Raw genomic sequence first — 15,283 nt, 5'->3', positions numbered from 1 at the left:
CCTACTTGAGCTGCATTAATCTGCTTTCTTCTTATCCACCTCAACTTCCACAACCTCCATGAAACAAGCAGGGAATGGACAGCATTTACCAATCTGTCTCTTGTAGCTTTTAGATGCCGTACCTTTCCCTTGCCCATTCACACAACCTCAGTTAGAGGTGGACGCCAAGGACTCTGCCTCTGCAGGGCGTTTAGAGCCGATGGGGGTTTGAGGAACGTCTAATCTTGACGTACACTTGTGCAGCTCCCACCTGGATATACCGAGGTGAGTGTGACAGAGCCCAAAACTAGAGGCAGATTTTTACACTCCTCCCCCTCCACCAAAACAAACAAGCAAACAAACAAAACCCCAAGGTAAAAAATTACCACTCCCCATTTCCACTGAGACAGCAAACTCATGTCCATTCATTGTCCACTGACAAAACCAGGTTTTTTCACTTCTCCATTTGCAATGGGGTATTTTATTCACATTTGTAAAAAGTTGAAAGAAGAATTCATTACACTGGGCCCTGAACAGTATGCAAACTGTATGGTTACTTTTTAGCCTGCAGTTTGCTTCTCCTCAGCACCCCAGGTTTTCAGCAGAGATACGACTATATGGAGGAGTCTTACCTTTCCCCAGGCAGTTCACGGAGTATGGAGGATCTGCAACCCCATTCTGAACAGTCTGGAATCTATCAGCACTCACAAGCGATGCAGAGACATTCTGAGCTGCCAGCACAACACTAAAGGGAAAAGAAAAACACCCAAACAAACAAAAACAAAAAGGAAGATAAATTGTGGTTACAGGTTTATGAGAAGAAATAAAACAAGTGTTCAAATAGGAGACAGCTGGAGTACAGCCTATCACTCTTGAAATGTCTGACAGACAAGCCATTGCCCCTACTTTTAATTATTTGTTTGATCATGCACAAAATGTGAATACAAAGGGCTGTGATGGGAAAGCACTGACTGTATATTAGCACAAACGTATGTGTTGTACTCGCAAAATCTGTAGACCACTTAAATCCTCACAATAGGGCTTAGAAAACAGGCAGGTAATACGCCAGCCCCATGATTCACCGCTGCGGGTGAATCTCCTCCTAAAAGCAAGCAAGAAGCAAGCAGACAAGGCTCAAGGGAGAGCAAGGATCCCTAGGGGACAACATCTGCGTATGGAAGAAGAAATCACCAATAACTGTTACCATTTCCAATTCTCCTTCTCTTCTCTTTTATAGTGTAATAGCTAGGCTGACAGGGAAGCAAGGAATGTTTTTCAGGCTTAGGAAAGAACAAGCAGATAATCAGGCATATTGTATCACAGAGGAAGTAATTTAAAAGACACACTGCTCAATGTGTGCAGGTTACTGAAAACTTCACGATGATTATGAGTCCCTTTTGCTTTTCCTGCATAAGGAGCAGCTCTTCACTGTAGGTACAGGGTCACCGTGAAATGCACAGTCTCTCTCCTGCCTGAAGTTCTCCAGGTGATACACAAAGAACCTAGCTGAGCTGATTTCAGTGGCATGAATAAATACATACTGATTTATGGGAACAGACTGCTAGTGAGAACGGAGCACCAGGGACCTCTTTTCTCCTCATTTAACGTAATGTCTCCATGAAGGTTTTCTCTTTCCATTCTGCAGAGGTGCTTGTTAGCAAGAGTCTTAGAGGGAGAAGGGGAGGAAGAATCTGCAGTTATAAATGACATATTTAGTCGAGCAATGGCAGAGCAAAGGAAGAGGGAGGCATAGGCTTGCCAAAAGTGGATACGCATCATACAGGTCAGAAGGGAGCAAACAAGTGTGGTGTTGCTGCCTTTTTATTTCAGTCTTGCAGGGCTTTTACAGACATTTGCTTTAGAGAAAAAGTTCAGCTTACATGTTTATCTGAAAAACTATCTTAAAGCAACAAACAGGAGCATTTGTGAATTCAGTCTGTAAATCAGGTTTGCGTAGGTAATAAAATTTGCTCCTAAACTTTCTATAGAATTCATGACCTTAAAGTTACTGTTTCACAGTTGTGGTGTTTATCACGTGGTTAATACAGATGTCACAACAAGCACAATTTTTTTTTCTTCCTTATCTTCAGATTTATACTACAAAAAAATTCCCTGTGCAGCATTTCCTTAGGAGGTCAGTACTGCCTGAGTAAAAGGCATGGCCAGGCTAGCTAAGATGTGCTTTTGTAAGCATCATTAAAAACACTATTTGTGCAATCTCCTTGCAATAACTCTTTGCTCATGCCCTTACACTGCCAGATGCCAGGCATAAAAGCACTTCACAGTTCTGGTGATGAAATTCTCTCTACCTCTTTGTTGTGCCTATGATAACTCTGCCCAGCTCTGCAGCTGTACAGCAAAGCAGGGCAGCACAGTAAATATTAATTCTTCCTGGCCACTCAAACAGTGCTGCTTCCCGGGCTTGTTTCTGCAAGCCAGTAAATGCAAACAAACGCAATAATCCTGTAACTGAAATAGCAGCGCAGACAAAACTTCTCTGAATGAAATTAAAATTCTTGCTACACTGCTACTGACTCAATTTTAAGGATAAGGACATTATGACTTACAAACAGTTCTCACCATTCAGGATGGCAAGTTACTCAGATATGACACGGACAGGGGTTTAAGTGCCGTGGCAAGATGCCAGCGATGAAAACCAAGTCCCTCTAAGTCTGGGTGAAATCAAAGTGACAGAGTTTCCACAACCTCTTTTGGCATCTTTACCCAACTTCTCATGTATCCAACAACAAAGTCTGAGGACACTCAGTTTTGCTCACTGTTCTCCATGTGCTCTAACAATCGGATGATTCAGAGTAATCTGTAGCAGTGTCAGTCACATATCCAGTAGATGACTTGGAACAGAGTCCCCTAAGCTCTTGAGTAACACGTCTTCTAGAGATGAGTGAGAGTCTAGTCCAACTACAAACCAGGAAATGAATTTGAAGGCTAAGCCCATTCCAGAAGAGTTTTTGTTGTCCTAGCTGCATACACTATCAGGTATTTCAGCACAGTTAATGCAGTTAAGCCAGCACTGTTTTTCATATAATTGCTGAAAAAGAACATAACTGGTACTTTCTTCTTAAAATCACACATATTCAAAGCCCCATATGCTAGGAACCAGGCTCCCTCTCTTCTCTGCTTTCTCGGGATCAATCTTGAAAGATAAAATAGCAGTATATCTGGTAACCTTTTTTTTTTTTTAGATGTTCCAAAGCAACCTGAATTTGGCTCTAGGCTCTTCTGGAATGAAGCAGCCAGCTGCTGTCTTTGACAGACCTATTATCCAGTCAGGAGGGCTTTTCTTCAACCAAAGGCAGTGGCTGTTACTCACCACCCTTTCTATCTGCCCATGGAATTGACAGTGCTAGAAGAAAGTGCTGGAAGCAGGCTGGAAGAAAATTAAGAGTGCATGTCAAGCTTCCATTTAAAAAGTGACACAAGAGCCACTGAAAAGCAAAACACTGCTCACTGGCCACAGAAGGCTTTAGGGATGCATTAGTATGGAGCCATATCATGCCCCAAATAAACCATGCTTTTAAGCTAAACACCCTTTCTTCGAGATGAGAGGTGACATGACCTTAGAGTTCAATCCACCAACTTTCCTGGCATTTTCTGTATTTTTACCTGCTTGGATTCTGAAGGAATTCAATTATGTCCTGCAGCTGCATGCTGCCCTGGAACACATCTGGGGCCAGCAAAAGGAGATGCCACAGGGAGGTGTCATTCTGCACTTGGGAGATGAGCATCAGGAATGAGACCATTTCATTGACGAACACTGCCTGGTACTGTGGGTTGTGCTGCACCTTAACAAATAACAACACAGGAAATTACTTAAGAACAAGAACCCTTGCTGCTGGTGGGTCTTTCTGTTTTTCAGCTTGCACTGCACTTGTACGCAACCCTACAAACAATACATTCGAAGGACTCTAGTGACAGGCAATAACTGAGAGAGTGACTGTACTTCACCTTCACACCCCAGGTTGTACCATAAATTCTCTGTTGAGACAAGCTCTATGATTCACAATGTCCCAAACAATCCAAAGACTAGGAATACAAGATAAATGAATAGCAATCCTCACCCTGGCAAAAAAAAGAAGGTATTATGTTTAAAAGATTCATTTGCTTTAATTATATAGCTTTCCTGAAGACAAGTACTGCTTCAATCATAAACTGTTCGATCAGATGCAGGAGTTATTGGATGAAGTTATATGGCTGAGGTAATACAGGATTAAATTTATTGCCTCCCCTAACTTTAAATATTTTTATTTACACCACATTTTCACACCGTTCTATCTACCTGCTGCTGCTGGAGGAGGAGAAACAAGAGCTAGATGTGGTGAGAACCCTTGGGGTTCACTAGCTGATGGCTGGATGTCCTTGCCTTGCCGAGCTGCACACTCAACTCTACAGTCTTCGGGTTAATCCCATTCACAAGAATTAGCTCAGCCTCGTCGTGCTCTTTGTTACAGAGAACAGCAACTCCTAGCCAGGTGGGATCATGTTCTATCTCCAAAACACTGCAATAACGTGTGTGAACTAACACAGCTACCAGCTGCAGGTATTAGGAAAGGCGCCAGGCACTCACCTGAGAGAGCTGACTTCTGAACTCTTGGGTAAATGACTCCAGAAGCGATGAGTTGGTAAAGCAGAATGTCCGGTGGATATTGGCTGCCATCTTCTCTTCAGTGAGACTGGGATGTGCCATGTATCGTGACAAGATCTCACACAGAATGACTTTGAGATTTGCTGCAGTTGAATGTTTGGTCTGGCTCTAAAAGCAACATGGAATGTTAAAGGTAGCTTTAAAGCAATACTCCATTTGGGATGGTTTTAAACACAGTGATGAGATGTTTTTTAAGGAGTAGTAGTGCCACCTGAAAAGCTCTGTCATTACAAGCACTCATACACAGAATTGTAAGTGGTGAACAGTGTTGCTGAAACCCCTCAAACTCCTCATAAAGAGGAACGTGTGCGTGTTCGTAAGCCTTAATACAAAACCATAAGTGTACTGGTGTCCATGTACCAAGTTTCTGTTACAAAGGAGTTGCTCCTACCTGTAGTCAATAGCTACGTAGTACACACACAGTGCCTCTGACGCCATTGCAGGAGTATTGTGGGCAAATAACAAATTCAACAGCAAAGCCACTAACATCGTATCTTTAATTTTATGTAAAGAAAACACACTCTAAACATCTTAACTCACACAAGTTCTGAGCAAAATATCACAGGGTACTGTCTGTGGCTGTATTTGCTAATTCATGGCATTATGTCCCAAGGTGTCTGGTTTATCTGGTTTCTGCTAGAAGATAATAATTTACCACAGAGCTTAAAAGTCCACCCATAATAACTGTCTTCCTCTTCCCCTAATAAAACACATTCACATAATAGGGGAGATCCGAAAGCAATAAAAACTGTATGTTGGTAGTTTGCGCTTTTAACTCTTTAAATGTGATGACACACAAATTCTCACACTCAGCTATTATGCAAATACAGGCTTACCTTCCCAAAACTGAGGATTTTGTTGAACGTGTTGATGCTGGAAGTCAAGTTGGATGGTGATGAAATATTCTGAAGGGTTTTTTCTCCATGAGATACCAAATCCCCAAATGCTGCAATAACAGTTTGAAACACTGCATTTTACTTTATGTCTTTTAACCTCTTTGTTACATCAAAAACCATGACACAGGAGAGCTGACTACAGCTTTGGGCATGCCATTGTTATTAATCTGTTCCCAAAGGTACAGCCAATGGCATCTTATAATTACTTACTTAAGTTTTTCTCTGATGTAATTAAATCCTGGATTACATTATTTCCTTCTGTAACTGTTGAATTAAAAGCATTTAACTATCTGCTTGCAGATCAACTTTAATTTCCACCTCTTTTCTCCAGTCCTGCAGCTCCCCCATGCAGGAAGAGGGCTGGGTTGCCTTCTGAGGAAGCCCACATCGGCTCACGGTTACAGCCCTGTGAGGGAGCACTCTCCAAGTGTCTTTGGCAGCTGTGGGTGGTACTGGTTATTCAGAAACAGCTCCCGCAGAGGTCTGGAACCCTGCTGCCCGCTATACACAGTGGCACACTGCCAGGTGCCCAGCTGACACATGCCAAAGCCAACACTTGCACTGAGCTACACTCTCAAACACGCCCGCTCACTGAAACCAAAGGAGCTACGCCAGTTTACACCAGGAGAAGCTAGAATCTGTGATCTATGACTCTGTAAAGTAAGATGGAGACTGATTTTCTCCCTGACCATCCGCGGCCATCAACACAAGTCAACAGTTCCCATAACTGTTCATTGATTTGTGTTTTTTCTGCTCACGCCTCTGTTTTCGGTCCCTTTTCTGTTCTGCCTTTTTTCTGCCCATACGCCCAAGCGTGAGCGCACTGGCAAGAATGCTAATTGGAACTGTGAATGGCTGGAGCGGAACGGCCACAGAATGTAAATCTGCAATCGTTCATTTGATCGTGAGCTCCCTGAAGAAAGGGCTATCCATCATGATGGCTTGTGGATGGTACTAGCCATTACCATCAATAAATAATAATTGTAATGATTTTATGGAAAATTGAAGTCCGAAAGTTCCTTCAGGAAAGAGAATCACATCAGAGAAGAACATCACCAACAATAAATATCTGCTGTGGTGCAGAAGAAGGCTTATTTGCTGGATAACTGTGAATAAGAAATGCATTGGAAAAAAATCATAAGCGATTTATGGACAATTTGTGGGCAGTAAAAGGACAATACTCCATAAATGACCAGGTCTTTAATTAATGTCCAAGCAGCCAGCGATCTCGCATTGCTCCTGTGAAACACAACAATTTAATCTTGGTTTCTTGGCCAAATTCCAAGTGTCTTTTCTACAGACAGTTACTTGTAATTATTCCCAAGAATTTACACTAATGTCACGGCCACGGCCACATGTCTGTATAGAACATATAAATCATCTTAACAGTGCTCTAAGAATTGCATCTCTGTCCGGAGAGCTTTAAAAGATCAGCCTTTGAAGACCAGAACTCTGCACAGCAGTGAATAACCTTTTTATTCCTGCTTTTAGGAACCTCTGCACTCTGTGGTGATGGATGGTTGTCCTTGGCCCCATGGGATGAGCTCCTCCGCTTCCTGGGGGAAGGAAGAAATAAAAAGACACCTGTAACAGCTCACAATGTTTCTTATGCTTAAGCTCAAGCTGAACTACTGTGTGACTGAGAATGGGTCTCCAGCTGGATTTCAGGGCAGGTGTGTTGAAATCCAGGTTGTGCAAAATTCTTGTTCCTTCTAGAGGCCTGGCCTGTATTTTAGGGAAGCACACTGCAGCGCTCAGATGTGGAACAGACGGAGGGGATCGCATTCATGCCTGCTTTGCAAGGATGCTAAGGACAGGCAAGGCCTGAAATATGTGTTTGGTCTAATCTTAAACAAATTCCCACTTCTGGAAAGAAGGCCTCATTGTACCCAATCCTCGTCTGTCCTCCACCAACACATGCTCAGCAGAAGGAACAGTGCAGAACTTCACAGCTCCGTCAGTGATTCTCATACTGAGCGTAGAGGCCTTGATGTACGCCTGAACAGCTCTAAGCTGTAACAGCACGTTGCATGCCCCCACCAAGAAATCAGAACCTTACTTAAACCTTCCCAAACATTTCACTATAGGGCAAAAGAAAGCGTTGAAGATGTTGGTGCTGAGCTCAGTTTTTGTACTCAGTTGCCTTTTAAGGGAAATCTCAAGCCATCATGTCTTGCACACCATGGTAAATGCTTCTAAGGAGCAGAATCAAAGATGAGAACCTTGCCCATTTTCTCTGCTGCCCGCTGGTAAGACACAGTTTCAGGGCAAGTTATAAAACAATTTAATAAGAGCTTCAGTGAGTTGCACAATGGGAGGGGAAAAAGCCAGTCTGGATTAGCTGAATATTACAAACTCTAGAATATTACACAATCATATATCCAGAGAGTGAAGTGTCACAGCTCCAATAATGTGCCTTTGTGACAAACGCCCCTGTGGTGATTCTGCTGCTGAGGCAGAGCTGTGTCTATTCGTGTTGCCTTCAGGAGCTGTCCCCTACCCGGGCGACCTTCTGCTGAGGTTTTATACTCTGCTGTATCCCTCTAGTTTTGCTGTGGCTACTATTCTACTATTTTGTGTAGAATACAATATATTTCTAAGGCTGACACTGATCACCCAAGGGTAGGTATACCCACATAGTTATATGATACTTCACACAGCCAACTTCTAGCATCCACAGTGGTCAAGATGCTTATTAACGACTCATGTGACTTGAGCTACAGTTTGGCCAAATCCTTTGATTTTCTGTTGGCAGGAAAAACCTGTTATTTCCTAAACAGCTGCATAGAAACCAAAAACAGAAAGCAAGAAGGATTTGAAGCTATTGAAACCCATGGAAGACCTCCAGCTTTGGTGCCAGAACTTGCCATTTCTTCATTTCAATGCCCCAGATGAACCATTGTTTAATGTGCCAAGGGAAAAACAACGACACTGAGGAAACAAGTGAAGAGCTGTAAATCCAGACATCCAGTCTCTGTGCTGCTCTGCCCTCTTCTGCTGCGTGACCTTGAATTTGATTAGGATTCACCTTGCATAACTTGAGTCATCCACAGATTTACTCATCCAGACTCCTCCTAACCAATGGAGATATCCTGGCCATTGACTTGGCCCAGGAAATGCCAGTCCCTCTGCACTGATTAAGGAGGACCCGTGAGGAGCCACCAACTCCAGGACTCCCATCCTGCCTGACGGGCTTTCTGTTGGAAGGCATGGAGCCCACCTTAACTCTTCAGACTCTCAAGCTCTGGCCAAGGGGGATATTGAGGCTCTGACATAGCTACTATAGTGCAGCCTCTCACCTGAAAGCAAAGATGAGCAACCAGGGACCTTATATGCAAGCTGCCCTGATTTTCAGCTCTCCAGTAACCAGCCAGGCCTCAGAGTAGCATCTTCCCCAGGGGCGTGCCAAAACTGGGCAGCGAAGGTGTAGGAACAACCCTGGCTGGCATGTTTCAAAGCAAATGCTACTTGGTTTCAACTGGAACATCAGTGAAACAGAAATGCCTCCACTGAGCATTTCAATTTCAACAAACCGACACTCCAACAAACCATGCCCAGCCAGCTCCACGCTGCAAATGCTTCTGTGGGCAATAACTGTTTCTCCATTTTCATGTGTTTCCCGGTATGTTTGATGGCTGTCAGAGAGGACAATCATCCCGGTTGGCACCTGCAGGATCTACTGAAAGAGCAGTCGTTCCAGAACAAGCGCACCTCAAACTAGAGCCGTTGGGGAACACTCGCCACTTCCACCCAAAGCATCCCAAACCAATCACCACAGCAGCAGATCAGCATGCTGGGCTGCTCCTGGTACAATTTTTATCCACTGACACCTGCTGGAGCTGACCCACAATCCTTCAAAACATGTTTCTTTGCCCTGATCTTGCTTTTTCTCAGGGAGTCAAATTCTCTTCTACTCTCCGGCCTGGATCGACTGACACATTACCAGTAGCTGTCCCTAGTATGGGTATTTTTTAAGCGTTCTATGTTGCAGCCCATATTCTCATTTCAAAGTGTTCAGATTATATCTGCTATACCAGATACGTGAGATGTATCCGTTGTGGACACTTGCACATACACACATGTGTGGCTGCTCCCTCCACCTCGAAGCAAGCTTTGCTTTACAGCTTGTAACACCCGGATATATTCAGAATCCCTTACAGTCGGAGAGATGAGATGTCATTAAGCCTTGGCAGCAGATCCTCTGGGGTGTACGGTGTGCCTTTACATCTGGCGTCTGAATCGCACAACACGGTTTGCAGGAAGGGGAAGAAGCCTGCACTAGGAAGGTTTCGGGGTGCAAGATAACCTGGAAGAGAAAGAAAATGCCATTATTAGGAAGTGGACATGCACTTTTTTGCCATGTGTTTCTATCAGTGTGTGCTATTTTCTCTTCCTAAACCACTAGCTTAATTCTCAGTGTCACTGAGGCTCTTCTACTTCACTCTGGCAAATCCCACTAGAAGCCCCTCCTCAACACTGACAAAGCCATGAAAGATAATTTAATAGGAAAAAGAGTCAAGGTATTTGTTTATATATACTTATCAGTCTTAAAGCAACTGTAGATTTTCCCTCTCCACTCCAAAATGCAAGAAATGGGAAAGAAATGACAAGAGCACCCAATGTTTATGATATCCTGATTCTGCCATTAAAAAATAAAATGAAATAAAAGCAGGCGCATGGCCAGAGTAACCTGAAAGACCCGTAAGAGCCTGTTCTCCAAGGCTCAGTTGGACCAGTTTCTATGCAACGCCACAAGCTTTAGTTTCTAGCCAGGTTGTTAAAACAGGGGTCTGTCTCAGCTTTTACCACGGGGAAGGGACAACGGATCCAGGCCCAGACAACCTCCTTTGCTTTTTGTGCAGACCTGCCCATGGAGGGGAGAAGAGCAATCTATCACCACCACCCCCTCCGTGTCTCCTGCCACCTCAGAGCAGCTCCTGGACCATCTGCTCGGTGACCTGCGATGCTGGCAGCCGGTGCTGAGGGGCGAGATGTATATCTCTGTCTCCCATTTCTGCAAACACAGAGTGGACCTGAGCAATTAGAGACTTGAGTATTTTATGTGACACTTGGCCTGTGCAGCTTACTGCCAGCCCGCAGAGTTCACCGGCTGCTCTTCCCCTCAGTGACAAATGCTCCAATAAATCTCGAAACCCTTTTTGCTGGATCACAGCAACGTATTATTTAAAATAATCATTTGGAAAATTACCTGGCAAAGGACATGGCTATTATTTCTACTATGGAAAGGAGCCAGATTTACAAAAGGCCTGCAGGCAGGCTTGTGGTAATTGATTACCTTGCTCTTTAGTCTCCAAAGATGACCTGTGACTCTCACCCAGGCACAGCTTTATCTCCGACCCCTCCAACAAGGACACCCTACTGCATTTGTGCTACATTTACTAATTTTAGCAGTGGTCAGAGACCAGATGTTCTCAAAACAGATGGCAGTGCTAGGTAGAGTACATGGCTGTCGGTCTCCTTGAAGGAGACTTGACTTTGAGCTTTCCTCAGGGCGGTTGGTTACAGCCTATGTGTGCACCACGTTTTGGGGTGAAAATGCAAAAGCCCATGTTTTAGCATTGGAGTTCCTGCTGCTAGCAGCTGGTCCAGAGGGTTGCTGAGACCTGCCGAGTCAAAGGCATCCATTTTGAGTGTTGTTGTCATTCTCTTGTATACCTTAGCAGCGAATTGCTCTAGAAAATTAAAGGAGATACCCTGCCAGAGGAGAAGGTGTTGTGGGAAGCTCCCCAACACCCTCTGCATCCCCCAGGCCACTCCAAGTTACACGGCAGGCTGAGCCAGATCCTGGCAATCACAGAGAACCAAGGAGAGTAAAAGATCTCTCTTGTCCCTACAGGCACCCTTCTGGTGTTGGGGCCAGAGGACCAAACATACACCACTCTGAAGGTTTTGAAGTGTAATTAAGTCTGCTGCCCATGAGGGGAACTTCAGAGGGCACTTTAGTCTGGCAGCACCCTTGTGTGAATATCCTTGCCATGTCTGAGACGTTTGCCCTTTGAGATCACCAATTACAACCCTGCAAAATGGCATTGGGCACACACTGGCATTTTACTCTCGTCTTCCTTCTGATCTCCTGCACCCCGTTCCAAAACTGACTCACACCCCTATCCAAAAACACACACCACAGACCTCACTTTCCCAGTGCCTCTACCAAGATACAGCTTCAAAGACCTGGGAAGCCATGAGGTTCAGGATGGAGAGCATAACCACAATGCAGCTACACCCTACACAGCTGTCCACATCTACCAGCGACAACCAGGGCCAGGATGGGGCTGGGAGCTTGGGGAGCACTGTTCTCGGGAGAGATGCGAGATGTCTACAGAGACAAAACAAGAGATCCTGCAGAATCCAGAGCAGGAGAAGACATTTCCTTGAGAAATAAGTAGCAATAACAAATTTTACAATTGGACTTAAAGGTGGGACGCTTTGAACTGTGGACAATTAAACAATCAGTTTCTGTATCGTAAGCAAGGCGTACAGTGTAAGAACAAGTTGATGATATCAGCTCTTCCTTTTCTTTTGAAACAGCAGCCTGAAAAACAGAGAGGCAGGAATTCATGACCTGGAGTTTGCAAGCGCTGCTACTCATGGTGGTGGCACAACGCCTGTGGAGACATCACCGGCCCAACACGGTGTAAGTATCCAACTGAGACTCTGCCAACTCGCATCAGATGTTGAGCAGTTTGCTGGCACCTGGTTACAACCACGGGGCCTGATCCACCCCTGAGTCACTGCAGGCGTGAACTGCTGTAACCCCACAACGTTCCTGGCACAAAGCCGTGGAGATGCCCGAAAGGACTTTTCTGGAAGAGGCCTAGAGTCTGACAGCAGTTAGAGAATGAAGTTTTTCAAGAAAGACCACGACACAGATAAGTCTGGGCCAAATTCCCACTTGGTGTAGGTCAGACCTATGCCGGCCCTTAACCCTGAGTATCTAGCGCAACCGTGCTCTGTGTCAAGCACACAAATAACACAAAGGCTTACACGTCAGGACGATACGAATTATATGTGAGACCTCCAACTCCAAAGGAGGTTTAAAGACCTGGTTCAGACGCAGGCACCTTTTTCACAGACACCCAGTGCTGGGAGATGCAGCCCACCCTTGCTTTCCTGCATGGCAAGCTGACAGTGCTGAAGAACCTACAGAGTGCACATTGCCCCAGTAAGCCAAGAACAGGGCTACACAGTGTAGCCTCAGAGCTCTTCTCCCTAACTCCCTCTCACCCTGCAAAGGAAGGAATTTACTGATGAGAAGGTGAGTCAAGAGATTAATGCACTCCCTGCTCCATCCTCCCACGCTCCTCCAATTGCTCGTGGTAAGGAGACGTGACTCCACGGAGCCACACAGGCTGCTCTGCCCACACGTACGAATTCATTACCTGTGTCGGCCCGTACGCCGCTGCAAGGACAGCCGGGAAGGAAGCTGGCTCCCCACTCCCTCCAATGCTCCAGGAGACGGTCATAACTACCTGTCCCTCCCTTGGCTGAGATTTATCCAGCATATCAACTACCTTAGTGCACAACATAAGCACTAGCTGTGAAACATTATTGAAGGGAAGGTGTGAACACTGTAAATTTTGAAGGACAGTGTGTTGATGGGCACAGTTTTGCAATCTGAAACATAGCACTGATCCCCATTAGTGACTTCTCCAGTACTTCTATTGCTGGGAATCCCTTCAGTCTTCCACACCCTGCAGAAGAGAGCTCTTTCTGTCACCAAAGTCTATGGCAATGCCACATCCAAGGAATAAGGATTTCCCTTGCCCTGTAGCTCCCAACTTTGTGATGCCATGTCTCACAATACAGCAGACCCACAACACACGACACCATTTTTCATTCTCCCCACTGCCATTGGCTTTTAACTTATTAATTTCCTAAAACTACAGTTACCTTTGGAGGGTCTCACTACACTGCCTATAATAAAGAGGGAGAGATCACGGCACCAACTGCTGCCCCGTGTCTGAGCCCACCATATTCCTTGTCAAATTGACTTGACTGCCACCAAAATCTGAGCCCCATTCTGTATCCTGTTAGCAAAGACTGACTTCTGGGTTTGCCAGCAGCAGAATCTCAAGTGCAGAGGCTTTTGCTGTCCCTTCTCACTAAGAGCTTTGATTTTCTGTCACCACTGAGAGAAGGGCACCTAATCTGAAGAAAGCCAGACCGGCATCCCAAAGGGCAGAAGAGGCCAAGGGCTCAGCGCTGCATGAGCTGGCTGGTTATCCACGCTCAGTAGCATCTCACTAGGCCAGCCACATCACCAAGAGCTGAAAGGAAGCAAGGCCTGCACAGCAGTAATAATAAATACAGGATACTCATTATAAACACATTCATGCCACTGGAAATCCTGGCATTTCCACATTTGCTTTCATTCAGAGTAAATTCCAACATACCTCCCTTCAACACTAGCAAAACAGTTTGTTTTCTTCAGGTAAAGGTGATTGGTATAATAATGATGAAACATGTCAGGGTAATATTAAATGTCATACAAAAAAGTTGAAAATCACTATTTCAGTACAATCTATAAGATTAATTGAAATTGGCTGAAAAGTTTAAATCTAAACGGACCATGTTTTACGCTGCCACATTGATTTTGCTGCTTTCATCGCACAGAGATGTCAGGTATCTGCATTAGCTCAGTCCAACCATTCACTTCAAGGAATTGGGCATTTCAGTGGACCGCAGGCATGGTGCCATCAACAGAGTCCCCTTCAGCCTGCTCCAAAGAAAGTAAGTTCTGGGAGGATAACAGCCATTCTCACCCACAGCAGAGCAAAGGAAAGTAAATTTGTAGTATTTTCAGATTCTTGATCACTTCCTGTATTTCTTATTACTGCTGTGCATGGAACGAGGGTATGAAGATGCAACCACGTTACACTCTGCTTTGCATCAGGCACTCAGTGTGTTGCCAAGTACCTTCCTTTCCCTCAGTTCCCCAGCATCAGCCCTGCTGCTCGGAGAGCCGCTAACTATATTGCAGCCCCATCACCTGAACACGCAAATCCCCTTAACGAGCTACATGGAACGTATCTTTTGCTTTCTGAACACCATCCATGCATCCCTCCCTTCTCCCTTCTCTGCCCACACTCTATCTCTGGTTTCAGGGCTTCCTACCTAGCTCTGCCATCCACCCTGCTAAACCAGACAAAATCCATATTCCATTTTATTCATACCAAAAATACGTGTTGTCCATTATGAATGGCTACTTAAATAAATTTTGGTGCATTCACTGTATTTTCTTCCTCCTTTACCATTAATTTCAAAAGGCATGCTGAGCTTTTCTGTTTTCTATCCACCCACAGTTTAGTGGCGCATCACTACCACTCCCTGGGCATGAAAAAAATCCACTTGGCTTCAGAATTCACACACTCTGATACTGCATATACCTTATGCACTAAGTACTTCCATATGCCTTCCCTAGTTCATAAAAAAGCCATACAAATCTCAACTCCCTCACTGGTGAATTAAAGGCATTAACGAGCAAATTACTTCATTAGGATGTATTGTGTTTAATAGAAAATGCATTCAATCATCGCTAAATCATTCAAAAAGACTTAGTAACTGTGACTCTTCAGCACAGAAAACGATGGCCAAAAAGTGGTTTGGCAGGGAAATAAATAAAATCATGACCAGTGATGGAAAAGGGGAGTAAGGGATCATCCCTTGCAACACAAGGACAAGGAAAAGTAATGAGATCATGAGGTAGCAGGCAAAAGGGACAGAA

At 44.7% G+C, this 15,283-nt stretch overlaps 1 protein-coding gene across 1 annotated transcript in view; it reads right to left on the bottom strand.

The window, feature by feature from the left end:
• The window catches only part of LOC104510800 (ATP-binding cassette sub-family A member 12-like), a 59,327-nt gene that overhangs the window by 31,741 nt on the left and 12,303 nt on the right, over positions 1-15,283 (bottom strand). The window contains exons 3-8 of the mRNA XM_010153161.1: positions 9,697-9,844; positions 9,088-9,173; positions 5,479-5,588; positions 4,565-4,750; positions 3,604-3,782; positions 612-724 (exon numbers count right to left, since the gene is read on the bottom strand). Coding sequence (XP_010151463.1) covers positions 612-724; positions 3,604-3,782; positions 4,565-4,750; positions 5,479-5,588; positions 9,088-9,173; positions 9,697-9,844 — 822 coding nt within the window. The remainder of the gene's footprint in view (positions 1-611; positions 725-3,603; positions 3,783-4,564; positions 4,751-5,478; positions 5,589-9,087; positions 9,174-9,696; positions 9,845-15,283) is intronic.

This window comes from Eurypyga helias, unplaced genomic scaffold (genome assembly GCF_000690775.1).
Source record: "Eurypyga helias isolate BGI_N326 unplaced genomic scaffold, ASM69077v1 scaffold17906, whole genome shotgun sequence".
Taxonomy (NCBI): Eukaryota; Metazoa; Chordata; class Aves; order Eurypygiformes; family Eurypygidae; genus Eurypyga; species Eurypyga helias.
This window is presented reverse-complemented; position numbering and strand designations above follow the sequence as displayed.